Source organism: Zalophus californianus, chromosome 5 (genome assembly GCF_009762305.2).
Source record: "Zalophus californianus isolate mZalCal1 chromosome 5, mZalCal1.pri.v2, whole genome shotgun sequence".
Taxonomy (NCBI): domain Eukaryota; kingdom Metazoa; phylum Chordata; class Mammalia; order Carnivora; family Otariidae; genus Zalophus; species Zalophus californianus.
The window spans coordinates 22397860-22412082 of record NC_045599.1 but is presented as its reverse complement, the minus strand read 5'-3'; the positions used below and the strand labels follow the sequence as shown (position 1 = coordinate 22412082).

At 43.9% G+C, this 14223-nt stretch overlaps 1 protein-coding gene across 1 annotated transcript in view; it reads left to right on the top strand.

Moving 5' to 3' along the window:
* The window catches only part of FBN2 (fibrillin 2), a 262634-nt gene that overhangs the window by 184210 nt on the left and 64201 nt on the right, over positions 1 to 14223 (top strand). Inside the window, exons 24-31 of the mRNA XM_027606724.2 lie at positions 2921 to 3148; positions 3668 to 3793; positions 8210 to 8338; positions 9089 to 9214; positions 11484 to 11609; positions 12081 to 12203; positions 12345 to 12470; positions 12811 to 12936. Of these exons, the coding sequence (XP_027462525.2) occupies positions 2921 to 3148; positions 3668 to 3793; positions 8210 to 8338; positions 9089 to 9214; positions 11484 to 11609; positions 12081 to 12203; positions 12345 to 12470; positions 12811 to 12936 (1110 nt within the window). The remainder of the gene's footprint in view (positions 1 to 2920; positions 3149 to 3667; positions 3794 to 8209; positions 8339 to 9088; positions 9215 to 11483; positions 11610 to 12080; positions 12204 to 12344; positions 12471 to 12810; positions 12937 to 14223) is intronic.

The following is a 14223-nucleotide window of genomic DNA, read 5'->3' as shown; positions in this document are numbered from 1 at the left end:
ACACATATAAATAAAAACAGAAATGCCTAGTTGACTTTATCATTATCAGGGTCTTGCTTAACTGAATCTGAGTTTAATGATTGAAAAAGAAACTTTCCTTAATTCTATATTGTATCTAAATAATGTTTTATTTACTTAAGGGTTTTTTTTTTTCCAATATGCAATGGAACAGTTTTAGTCTGTAAAATAACTTTATATAGGTTTGTATTTGAAATTTAAGCTTGTACACAAAGCATGAATAGTGACTGTGTTATAGTCAAAGATCTTTAAGGTATTTAAATGAATTGGTGATTTTTATTTTATTTTTTTTTAAATCTTTTACTCATTTATTAGAGAGAGAGCAAACACGAGCAAGGGGGAGGGGCAGAAGGAGAGGGAGAAGCAGACTCCCAGATGAGCAGGGAGCCCTACATGGGGCTCAATCCCAGGACCCTGGGATCACAACCTGAGCTGAAGGCAGACACTTAACTGACTGAGCCACCCAGACACCCCACACGTATCAGTGAATTTTAAAATTAATAGTACAAAATATTTGCAACACTGTACAGAGTCATTATAATTAACATGAATTTCATTTTAAGCTAATTTTTAATAGTATATTTAAATTAGGATACAAAGTATGGCTATGACATCATGTGGAATTGATTAGAAATTGTAATATCTGGGAGATGAACATTAAGGAGGGCATGAGCTGTGATGAGCACTGGGTGTTATACGCAACTAATAAATCATTGAACACTACATCAAAAACTAATGATGTACTATATGTTGGCTAATTGAATTTAAATAAAAAAAAAAAAACAGGAGAAAAAATTATAATATCCCAAAACCCAATAATAAAGAAAAATTCTTTTCGGATTTTTATTGTTAAATTATCTAAAAAGTTTAGAAAAAAGTAAAGTATCTTTTGAAGATGCCAAATAATATCGTCAGTATGGTCAAATGACTAATAATATCAAATTGCCTTCAGTAACAAAAAGATGTTGTATGTGAAGATATATCAGTGATTGTAAATTATAACTCAACAAAATAAATTCCCAATAATATCACTCGAAATCACACCTTTTATAATGTTCTAAAAGGATGTATTAGAGTCTTCATCCAGGTACTTTGGTTAAATGTTTTTGTCACTACTTGAATTATGGTACAAAAATGAATTGCGGCTGGGGATGTGAGGAGGTTTCAAGAAGAGACTGACATTTAAGCATGTAAAATATCCTGAGAAGAGAAGTAGAGATAAACTGCTCTGATAGAAACTGATCTAGATCAGGGGTCCAAATTCAAATACTTTCAGGGGCCAGGCAGGTAACGTAAATGAGGGAAGTGGTAATAAGGCATAGTGAGGACCGCAGCAAACTCTAGAGCTCATGAACTATCCAGAGGTTTCCAAATACATATTTTAATTTCTGCCCAAGTCAGTAAAAACATTCCCAGGCCATATGTGGCCAGTGTACACTGTTTTGATTACTGAGGCAAATATTGATACGGATCTGCGTAGCAAAGACACAGGATTACTCTGCCAGGCTCTCATAACTCTTTACGTATTAAGTTCAAATGATTTTTGGGGTGTTTTGTTTTGGTTTTGTTTTTAGCTAATCTCACTTCTTGAGCAAATTATATCAATGACCTCAGGAAAAGTTTGACTTAGTCCACAGTTTTCAGGGTACCTAAATAAAACTTGTATATATTGTTAAGATCCTTAGTGACAGTGTTGGGTGTTGGATGGGGTTGGCTGTGACTGGGAGTGGCCACTGGGTGCCTTGAGGTCATGACGCTCCGGGGATTACTGTTGTACCTCGCACTGGTAGAGAGCATGGCTTTGAGGCTGGTGATGGTGTGGATACATAAGGCAGAATCACCTACTGTGAATACCTGTATTCAGTCTACCAAGTCAAAATGTAAATGTACCACAGTGATTTCTTTCTTTAAAAATAGGACTTTTTAATTACCATCCTTGGAAATGGACGTGACTGTAAGCTAAAGGAGGTTGGCTACCTTTGCTTGAGCACTTGAAAGAATCAGTATTGACAGTAACTAAAATAATAAACACATTTATTGATTTATGTTTATATTTCCATTAGGGATGTCATACTCTGTTCAGCAATTTCAGGTTTAGGAAAAGATTTAATGTCTTGAAAGGCTTTCATCAAATAAAACATATTATTTGATTAAAGAAAACCTTTTTTATCTCATTATCCATATAGCCAGATGTTTGACTGTAGTTGGACCAACGGCTCTGTTGACTAACAGATAAATGTGTTATTTACAGACCATACTAATTTATCCTATCTTGTGACTCTTGTCAGCCTTCTAAGATCCTGGTATGTTTCAAGATTGAAGGGAAAAGGTGACATTTAAGCAAATAATTTGGCCCTTGACTAGGGCAAATTTACATAATGCAGGACAAAAACCATGATACCAAAGGTAAATTTGACAGAAAAAAAAATAACTTTAAATGCAAAAACATTTTTTTTTCCCTTGGTAAAGCTGTTTTAGTAGTTGTCCCAAGTTGGCAAATAGATTACAGTTGATCATTTACTGCTTCTGACTGGGACAGGACAGAACTGGTCGCAAGCCACTTTAAGCAATTCAGTGAACAACAAGAATCTGTCACTAAAGTAATCTTATTCTTTCTGAGGTGAGCAATACACAAAAGGGATCATGGATGATGATAGGAAGGAGTCTGGTCGCAAGGGAATCTTTCCTTCCTGTGAAAATAAAGTAATACTGAGGAACCCACCTTTGTTCTCTTCAAGTGACTGTCATTATGGAGTCCCTTCCAGGAGGTCAGGGACTCGGTCTCTCACCCATTATCCTATTTCCAGAGCTCGGCATTGTGCCAGGTGCTGAGCAGAAACTCCGTATACGGTCAACGAACGTGAAACCTTCATCTCAAACTGTGATTTCACTTGCCATGTAGACATCCGCATGGAGCAGTGTTATTTGAAGTGGGATGAAGATGAATGTGTCCATCCTGTTCCTGGGAAGTTTCGCATGGATGCCTGCTGCTGTGCGGTTGGGGCAGCCTGGGGCACGGAGTGTGAGGAATGCCCCAAACCTGGCACCAAGGAGTATGAGACCCTGTGCCCCCGGGGGCCGGGCTTTGCTAACAGAGGGGACGTTCTTACAGGGCGGCCATTTTACAAAGGTAACTTTCAGGGTCGCGTTGACCTCTCTGCACCAAAGCTCACCTCCCACTTTCTCTCAGATTTGTTTTGCTTTACGCATGTAATTTGCCACTTTATTTTCTTTGTTAAACGTGAATTGTGGCCGACCTTTTGGCCCAGGAATATGAATCACCTGTATAGGCTGGTACTGAAGTAAAGATGTAAAACACGCCACTAATCTCACTTTTCATACATCCTTCCACACTGTATGTCTGCTTTCCTTAGCACAGCCTGACCAGATGCAGCCCTGATGTAGCAGAAATCTCCCTATGCCCCCTAAACCTTACCAAATGAATGGTCAGAAAGGAAGAGATCGGAACCCTTCATTAAAAAGGGTTGAAACTTTCTCTGTGGCATCCATGTGATCACTGATGATGTTGAGGGCCCCCATTTGGACTTGGGAACATTATTTTCCATCGTGATAGCTTTTCAAGCTTTCACCGAGGGACCCACACTTTTCCATCAACCGGCTCTCCATTCCTGCTTTGTTCTGCTTTCAGATATCAATGAATGCAAAGCTTTTCCTGGGATGTGCACTTACGGCAAGTGCAGAAATACAATTGGCAGCTTCAAGTGCCGTTGCAACAGCGGCTTTGCTCTGGACATGGAGGAAAGAAACTGCACAGGTGAGGCCGCTCTTTTGCTGGATTTGGCGAACCCTGGCTCTCTTCTTTTGCTCTGCTGGAAAGAACTGCCTTTGAAAAAAGCCCACATTTGGCTTCTTGGGTTTTATTCCCTGCTCTTAAATCACTTCTCCAAACCAGCTCTTGTGAGAGCAGCACAACAACATGAAAATGCTCTTTTACCCGAGGAACAACAGAAAAATAGGATTTCCAGGATGATGAATACACTAGAGCAAGTGCTAATTGTCTAAATGATACATAACATCTCTTAAGAATGTGAAAGTTTGCAATAGAGCAGTTGTAACTTATTTTCCTCATCTGTGAAGAGTTTTCTCAGTAATTATGCTCCAGTTGCCATCCATATATCTCTGTCCATACCTGTTCCCTTTAGTTTGACAAGATAGGAAGTCTAGATTTTTCTGTGACATTAAATAAATTATTCCAGACTCTTGAACTGTATCTCCAAGATCTTATTTCCACAACTCTCTTTATTCATCCCCTCCTTGGACTTTTTCCTTCCTTCTGCCCTCACCCCTGCTGATCGCCACTGAAATGTGCTTCTGACACCTTCCTCACTCTCTGTTGAGGAAGGTACTGGAGTCCCCAGGTCGCCGCCTGCCTCGACCATCCCCGGAGCGTTTCCAAACTTTCGGCCTCTCCTGCTGCCCCAGCTCCTCACCCCCCACATGGCTTTCCTGCGGTGAGGGAGGAGCTACCTGCACCTCACTCCTTCGCCTTCAGCTGGACTCACGGCTACTCAGCAACACGGTTCACCTCTTACGTCCCTGACTGACTCTCCACTCCACCTGTAGACCTCCTCTGACCCACACACCCTCTCAGGCCCCTGCTCACTGCCGCTCTTCTTTCTTGACATCCACTCTCACAGCCAGATCCCTGCCCACACCCGCCCCTCTCTCAGGCAATGAGATTTCATGTTCACGGTTTTCTGCTCCTCCTCATGCCCTCCCCCTGGCTGCTCCTGCTCCAGCCCTTGTCAGCAGGCTCCCTCCTCTTTCTGCAGCACTTCCCTCCCTTTCTTGTTGCTTTCCTGGGACCTGAAAACAAGTTCACGCCATTACCTCGGCCATCTTATCCCTCACGCTGCCACCCCGTTGCCCTGCTTTTATCTCTTACCTCTCTCTCCTGAAGAACCATCTGCTTTCTACATCCATGTAATTTTAGACTTCTGCCCTCCCTCGTTGAGGCACATATACGTTCTCTCACAGAACATCTTTGTCAGGTTGAAAAAATACCTTTCTCTTGGTGCATACTCTCCATGACCTCTCTGCTGGCCGCATCCCCTCCTCAATTTTCTTCTCTCTTGGTCTCCGTGGCCCTTCCCTGTCTCGGTCATCCATCTGTGCCAGCGATGTGTCTTCGCTCATCTTCACGGATTCTTCCTGCCCTTGGCATTTTTCCAGAGTCCTCCACCTCTCACAGCTGCCTATGGCCCGGTGCCTGCACAGGCGGGCTCTGTCCTCTCCTCTGCCTCAGTGCCACACTTGCACTCGCCATCCTGCAGCTCCTCTTCATTTTAGCCTCCCTTTGTCCCGTCCCCACCCTTCCTCTGCCTAGCGACCTCCTTGTCTGTAGCAATAGCATCGTTTCACTCAGGATCGAAGCCTCAGATCTAGTTTTGATCTCTCCCTCTCTCGGACGAGGAAGAAGTTAGGTATAGTCTCCATCGCAGTGGTTGTTCCAAACACTATACTCTTCCTTCTTTCTTCAAGACTGTTGTAGGTGCCGGCTCAGTTCCTCAGGAAATAGACTCTGAGCAGAGATTAGCCTGCAGAAGGTTTACTAGGGATTGCTCTTGGGATCAACTCCTCGGGAAGGGAAGGGAAGAAAGCAGAAGTGGGCAAAGGGGGCAGCTGGGCGGCCATCAGTCCCAGAGGGGCCCTCAGCCCACCCCACCAGGAGCTCTGGATCTAGGATGGCCCGTCAGAACTGTCTTAGGGCAACAAGACTAGGTGTCTGTGGACCTGTATGGTCAGTCTTGGGATACATCTGCCCAGAAAAGGGGTGTGAGTATGAGGCATGTTCCTCTTAGCTGAGGCATTTCTGGAAGATAGTTTACATCTCAGGGCTTTGTGCTCACAAGCCCCCCGCCCCCCCGCCCCGCCAGAAGCAGCAGGGAAAAGGTGAGTAAGTCCTTCTTTCCTGAAGGGGGAACTGGGCGACATGTGGCAGTATTCACTGCATGGCAGATTCTTCCAGGGTCTTCCATGCCATTGATCCTTCATGTTCACCAACCACCATGTGTTACTGCCCACAAAGCAACTTTCACTGACCCACAGTTTTAAACCTGGGTGAAGACAGGTTTCTTCCAGTTTTTGGTGTGAAACTAGCCAAGTTACTTTGACTCTGAAACTTACCACCTTTAACTGTGTAAGAGAGACCTTTGTTGGTCACACTGCAGTGTTGTGGTGTATAACATGAAAGGACAGTGGGGCACCATTGGCCGCCATTGTTCACAACCTTTAAAGCCCGTCCTCTTTTGGCACCCTCACTAATCACACCCATCCTGCCCGTCCTTGCGCTCTCCACCTCTGCCGTCCGGGCACTCCGCAACGGACTGTTCTCTGACATGCATTACTTTTCTTCACCTGTGCACTTTATCTCTGGTCCTACTCACTCCACATCTTTAAAGTTAGAATTTCTTTCTTTTTTTTTTTTTTAAGATGTATTTATTTTAGAGAGAGTATGCACGTGAGCCTGGGGAGGAGCAGAGGGAGAGAGAAACTTTAGCGGACTCTTCACTGAGCTTAGAGCCCAGTGAGGGGCTTGATCTCAGGTCCCTGAGATCATGACCTGAACTGTAACCAAGAGTCGGTCACTTAACCAACTGTGCCACCCAAGGACCCCTAAAGTTAGAATTTCTGTACAAGCTTCAAGGACCAGTTCAAAGCCACCTCCTCCCAAAATACCAGTTTTTAGCAGAAAACCATTTCCATGGATACAGTGCTCTGTATGAGACAGGCACTGTTCTCAGCGCTTGACACATACTTGGTTCACTTAATCCTAGCCAGGTGGGTTGTACCATACTCCCCATTTTACAGATGTGGAAATTGAGGCACACAGAAATGAAATGATTTTCCCAAGCCTCTTCACCCAGTAGATGATAGAACTAAGATTGGTACCTAGGTGTCTGCTTCCGGAGTCCACACTCCACACCATGCAGCAGCCAGCACATCACGTCAGCCAGAACATGTCTGTGCTCTGCCAATGAGTTCATTCTCTGTTCTTCAAATATCTCTAACTGCTAATTTCTAGATACTGATAAGACAGCAAGCAAGAGAATCAATATGCATAGTGTTAGCTGCCTAATTGAATCAGTGAATGGTGTTAAGAATTTTGTTTAAATGGATCATGGAACACTACATCAAGAACTAATGATGTAATGTATGGTGATTAACATAACAATAAAAAATTTAAAAAAAAGAATTTTGTTTAAAAGCATATCTTCAGTATTGCCTGTAATTTGGGAAATAAATAAAGACCAAAGGCTGGGAGAATGCATTTGATGTTCTGAGACTGAGACGCCCAAGAGAGCATGTACAAATTATCCACTGATAAATCCTGTGATAGAAGAACTTCAGAATTAAAATTTATCAAAATGAAGAGATGCCAGCAAAGGCATTTTTTCCTACAAAAACTTTCCTGACCAAAAAAAAAATTTTTTTAAGTACGTCATGTTTTCTCAATTATATTTATAGACACCACTTCTCTATGAAAAAATCTCAGCTTACGAGCATGGGATATTTCTCAGAGAATCTCGTTTTTGATAGCATAAAAGCTGCTGTTGAAGATTCTTATTTTCCATAGTATGTAGAGCGACAAACACATCCTTTTTCTTGATTTTTATTTTGAGAAATCAACCAGTAGCCCCTCCACATCTGAACGTGACAGAAAAACAAACCCCGGAGCATATTTCACAGCTCCGCCATGTATGTACACTGTCTAGCTGGAAGGTGGGGGGCTACATCTGCCTCTGAGGCTGGCTGGGTGTGCTGGTCACCAGCCACCCCACTGCGTGCCCAGGACTTCATTCCATGTGTCCACTGCGTCCTCATCTGTCCCCTGCCTTGTCTGGCTCATACCGCAGTTGCTCTGTTCATCCCTCTGTTACCACTTTTAAGCCACAAAGAGAAGTCCACAATTCCAGAATTCTTAAAGGCCAACGCACACCTGCCCGTTGGCCGTGACAGTTTTGGCAGTTGGGGAAAGGAATGTGCCCAAGGTCCCGTTCGCCTCGAGCTGATCTCGGGCACGCGGAGCTGCTTACTGCTAGCTGCTGACTTCGCCAGCACCTCCCGTGGGCTGCACCTTCCCCGGAAAGGCCGCACCTGCCTCACTGCTCTTCGGTACCTGCTTCTCTCATGCGATTTTTTTTCATCTCTTTTCAACCCCGTAAATTAGACATTGATGAGTGCAGGATTTCTCCTGACCTCTGTGGAAGTGGCATCTGTGTCAACACGCCAGGCAGCTTTGAGTGTGAGTGCTTCGAAGGCTACGAAAGTGGGTTCATGATGATGAAGAACTGCATGGGTAAGTGTGCTTCAGCTCTTCCCGTCTAGACTCCAAACCAGGGAGCTCGACCTTGGCCTGTCTCCAAGCCTGTCTCCAGGCGCTGTGGTGAGCGAGAGAACAAATTTCAATGTCAGACAGGAAATCTGCTCCGAGATAACTCTTGGGGAGCCCCAGCCTCGTGTTGCCTCAGTGGCAGTGAGATACTGAGACTGGGTTCTGTTTGTTCATAGAACCTAAAATCAGCACAGACTGATACCCATAAGGGATTCACTTAACATGCATGACCTTGGGGGGTGACCCCAAATTTATATTCAGCCACGCAAATCCCATATTATTTCTTTATGTGTGTTATTACAAACCCTTGGTACTGCCTACCTTTTGGTCCATATTTAGTGACTTACAGGACTCACCACATGGGACATAAAAAGTGATCAGTCTATAATTTTTCCTTTACTTTGATTAGTGGCATGGATAGCAATATATGGTGTCTGGAATTTAGGGTGAGGTGAAACAAAGTTTATTTTTATCTCTTGTGAGTCTGCTTGTTTCATGCAAGTCCATTCCCTGACAACTCACTGTCTTTAAGAAAAAAGCTTACCATTTACTTGTAGTAGAAAAAGTGAGGAGAACATTATCCAAACCTCCTCTGAAACCTGTCTCTTACGTTTGAGTCCCACTTATCTCAGATGATCATTTATCCCCCATGCTGTATACGCACATGTTTTCCCCTCAGAGTTCTTTAATGGATCTCACGTTTTTACCTTTCAGACATTGACGAATGTGAACGTAACCCTCTCCTTTGTAGGGGTGGCACCTGTGTGAACACTGAGGGCAGCTTTCAGTGTGACTGTCCATTGGGACACGAGCTGTCACCGTCACGTGAGGACTGTGTGGGTGAGTTTTTGTCTCCTCAGCACATAAACCCACCCAGCTCACCTGGTGGAGATCATAAAGATCAGCGGTCAGTTCTAACAAATTTGTTGTTTTGGGCACGTGCAATCTAGCTGGTTCAAAGTTGGAAATTCAAAGCCCCTTTATTTGGATTCGGGCTGTGTCCTTAGAGAATGCCTCAGTGATGCACTCAAAGGAGCCAGCATTGTCCTGGTGACCCACTGTTTGATGACAAACATGCCTGTGGTGGACCCTGTGTCAGGCCACATAGGTCCCTTCTCCACAGAAGATGGAATGGGGAAGCTGCTGCTGTTGGAAGGGCTGCTCCCTCATGGCTCACCTGTGCATTCCCCTGTGCAACTCCCTGCCATTCATTCAGCACCCCCATGTCTGTCATCACGGGGTCTGCCTGTGTGTGTGGGAGCACGTGAGCTCCCTCCTCACCCTCCTGTCACAGAAAGATCCTGGTCTCTTCGCTGGCAGAGCTAAGGGGCGGGGGGGGGGGCTGGCAGGGGTGCCGTGAGAACACCAGCCGGTCTTGCTGGTCTTGGAGCATTCCATCTGACAGCTTTTCATATGTATACAGAGGCCTCTGGGACTCCTGAGCTCTAGTGTGTTGGTTTTAAAAGCTTGCTGTGGCCAGGAAACATTTTCTTCACAGAAAATCTTTCTTGCAAGTGTCAGCAAGTAAAAACGGTTTAAAACAGAGCAGATGGCACACCCCCATTTCAAAACAGAATTTGAGCACACCTTTCCACTAGACGTGTATTTATTTATAAACCCTGTTTATATTGTTCTGCTAATATATTAGGTGAATCTTAAATTGTACACTAAACAGACATTTTTAAAAGGTAAACTGAAAAAGTTTTAAAGGTTTTTTTTTAAGATTTTATTTATTTATTTGAGAGAGAGAGAGCCAGAGAGAAGGCATGAGCAGTGGGGAGGGGCAAAGGCAGAAGCAGAAGCAGACTCGTCACTAAACAGGGAGCTCAACACGGGGCTTGATCCCAGGACCCTGGGATCATAACCTGGGCCAAAGGCAGGCGCTTAGCCAACTGAGCCACCCAGGCACCCCTAAGTATTTTTATTTCATTTTAATAGCAGTACTAAAACTTTTTCATAGAGATGATTTCAGAATATTTGTTCATCTTTGTGATTCAGCGAATCAGAGACCTGTTTCTAACTCGAATTTATTTTGTTAGTTTTCATGGATCCTATAGCTGAAAAAAAGTACCCCTTACAGGTATATTATATAAAATGCATATTTTTGCACATTTAATGAAATACGTATTTCATGATCGTAGATATAAATCCACATGTCACGTAGTCTTCTTGGTAATTTTGAGAATCTGGGATGAAGATCTAATTTTACCCGATGATATTGTCATTGTTTTTACCTTACATTGTGTCTCACGAGTAGCTTGTATGCTACTATTTTCTTGCTATTCTCTTATAATTGCAGTAATAGCACTACTTGATTCCACAGACCTTTGCAGAAGTTTTTTTATAAGGCACCTGCCTATCTTATAAAGGTTAGTTGATTTTAAAGTAGGTGATGTAGATCCACCTATCGAGGCACACTAAACACAGTAAGATGGAAACACACAAACAGTGCAAGCCCTGGTATCAGGCCCTGTGGCTTGGGGAGCCAGCCTTCTTCCCTCAGGATCCTCCACATTATTCAGGCAACTCTTGACCATCTCATAAAGAGCAGGTGAACATACCAGTGTAAATTCGTATATTAAATATTAGTAAGTTTTATTTCTGGCATACGCTACATGTACATGGTCTCGTGTTCACGACCCACATGTGGCTACTTAAATTTAATTAAAATTCAGTAACATTAAAAATTTAATTCCTGGGGTGCCTGGCTGGCTGAGTTGGTAGACCATGTGAGTCTTGATTTTGGGGTTGTGAGTTTGAGCCCCATGTTGGGCAAAGAGAATACTTTAAAAAAATTTAAATTAAAAAAAATGCTTTAAAATTTCAATTCCTTAATCATTTTGTTCATGCTTCAAATGCTCAGTAGCAGCTACGTACTGGATAGCAGAGATACGGAACAGTCCCATCAGTGTACAGAGTTCTACTGGACGATACCGTCTTAGATAGAAATACAGATTGCAGTGTTTTCTTTGAACACCCCAGGAGATTATCTTACCTCCCCGAAAAGTACGCAAACCACCGTGGGGACCAGTAGTCACGTGCAACATTTCTTGTTACTTTAAATGATATGGTTACCGCAAAGACATTAATGCGGTGTATCTTTTTATAGATATAAATGAATGCTCCCTGAGTGACAATCTCTGTAGAAATGGGAAATGTGTGAACATGATTGGAACCTATCAGTGCTCCTGTAATCCCGGGTACCAGGCCACGCCAGACCGGCAGGGCTGTACAGGTGAGCGTCCACCAGACAGGTCTTCAACTTGCATTTCTCAAATCAGGCTAGGTCAGCTCCTGGCCCTGAACTTATTATAATGAAGCCAGTGGAAGTCCTTTGTCCTGAACACAAATCTCAGAAAGGGGACAGAGCTGTAGGATGCCATCGTTTTGTGGTTTTGCAGAGGAGTCTTTGGTTTTATCATGGAAAACACCCTAAACTCCATCACTACTGCATTTCTGAGTTCTGTAATCTTAGGCTCCTTGGGCTACATGTCCAATAGAATGCTTATCTAAAAGGAAGTACAGAGAGCTAGGAGACACCAGTGGTATAAAGATAAACCAACACGATAGTGGGGAGAGAAATCCAAAGCCATTAAGCATTATCTGTTTAAAGAGAAGAAAATCTCCCTTCCTTTTTTTTTGGTTGGTTGTTTTTTTGAAGGAAGCAGGTCTGATAAGTAACGGGGTTGCAATGTTGTTTTCACAGATATCGACGAGTGTATGATCATGAATGGAGGCTGCGACACACGGTGCACGAATTCAGAAGGCAGCTATGAATGCAGCTGCGGCGAGGGCTATGCCCTGATGCCCGACGGGAGGTCGTGCGCAGGTATATGCCGCGGACAGCTCCCTGGTGTTACCTCACAGATCTCGCTCCACGTGTTCGGAGGGGGTCTGGACCGGAAACACAGGATTTGAGCTTACTCAGAGCCATTCTTGTCTTTATTTAATGCTAACTTTCTGTCGTCAGATATTGACGAATGTGAAAATAATCCTGACATCTGTGACGGCGGCCAGTGTACCAACATTCCTGGGGAGTACCGCTGTCTGTGTTATGACGGCTTCATGGCTTCAATGGACATGAAAACGTGCATTGGTGGGTACCATAAAGACGAGATAAATGCCATGCGCACGCACGCACACACACACACACACACACACACACACACACACACACACAGGCACACAGACCTACAAACACGAGAGGAAGAGGCTTTTTCAGTTACTTTAAAAATTCAAGCCGCTGTGTTACAAGATGGGAGAGCTGAAACGGAAGAACTATTTGAACATAATTCTGGAAAATGATAATATGTCTTGCAAATAGATTATGTTTTAACGTTTGTGTATTTTGATGGTAGGCTCTTCAGTTTAAACGAGAGCTTTCACATCCTAGGATGAACAAGTACTAACCAAACTATTGAAAATAAATTTTCTAGATGTGAATGAGTGTGACTTAAATTCAAACATCTGCATGTTTGGGGAATGTGAGAACACCAAGGGCTCCTTCATCTGCCACTGTCAGCTGGGTTATTCCGTGAAGAAGGGGACTACAGGATGCACAGGTAGGTCCCAAACTAGGACCCTGTGTGCTTTGGCTTCTCCTGTTTCAGAGGCCAACCTTCAGCGTCATGGGTTCCTTTGCACCTGTGAGACCGTGACCCATGCCAGGTGGTGACCGTGTGATGAGCGTCTGCCCCAGAGCACGTGTGGCGGGTGTGTCCCCCGTCTGGTGGCACAGTGTCTCAGTGGTCCACCCACGGAGTGGGGGCAGGGGCGTGCAGTCCAGGCCTGTGCGTCTGCCGGGCGCCGCTGCCGCTGTTTGCACTGTTCACTTTCTTAGGAGGCCCTCGGCCCCCACAGGAGACCTGGAGCCACCGCACATGTTGCATGTTTCTGCAGTCCTTCTGACTGGACAGACTTCATGCAGACTTCTAGTTAGACCCTGGGCCTTCCTTTCCCCATCTTTCCCTCTCTTTTTTCCTCTTCTCTTTCTATTTGCTTTTCCCTCTCTTGCCTTGGCCCCAGTTGACCCTCTCTTTTCTCTCTTCATTCTGTTTCTTTGCTCACCCCATCCACTTTGTCTCTTGTTTCCTTTCTCTGTTAAATAAGTTTTGAGCTTTTGCATAAAATGGGCGGGGAAGTCCCAAGGGGAGTGCTTTGGACCAGGTCTTCCCCGTTGTTCAATTTAAAGCCGTCGTGGAGCATTTTGCTCAAGGCTGGTGGTGGGTGGCTTGGACCGCAGCCCGGCGCTTAACCTGGACACCCCCAGGGACAGGCGAGTGAGGAAAAGAGGGTACGCTGCGTGTTCACTGCTAGGAAGGTTGAAGCAAAGCCAGTCGCTCTGTGTGTGTGCACGTGCATGGTGTGTACGCGTGTACGTGAGCGCCCAGGATTGCAGCATCTACGACATGTAATCATTGAGCTGGATAGAAAAGATTATTCTTTCTCTTCTAGAAAGCTCTGGAGAACCAAAGCTACATAGTTTATACACACATACGTGTATGTACACATATATAATATGTATGTATGTGTGTGTGTATATCCATATGTACTGGTAAAAGCTTCTGCTCATTTTCCAGATAAAATTTCCAGTGAGTATTTTTACATATTCTCAAATAAATAAAAGATGAATACACACTAAAATGATAGTTTTCAAATACTCTATACTATACTGTATTGATTCTAACAATAACAAGAATTATTACTTATTTTAAAAGTCAGATTTGTTTTAATCTTTATGAAAAACATGTAATAAGTACTAATGGAAAAGAATAGGAGAGTCTTGCTTTGGAAATGCGATTTCTTTTGACATCTTATAATCATGCCTTCTGCATGGAGTTTTGTCTGGG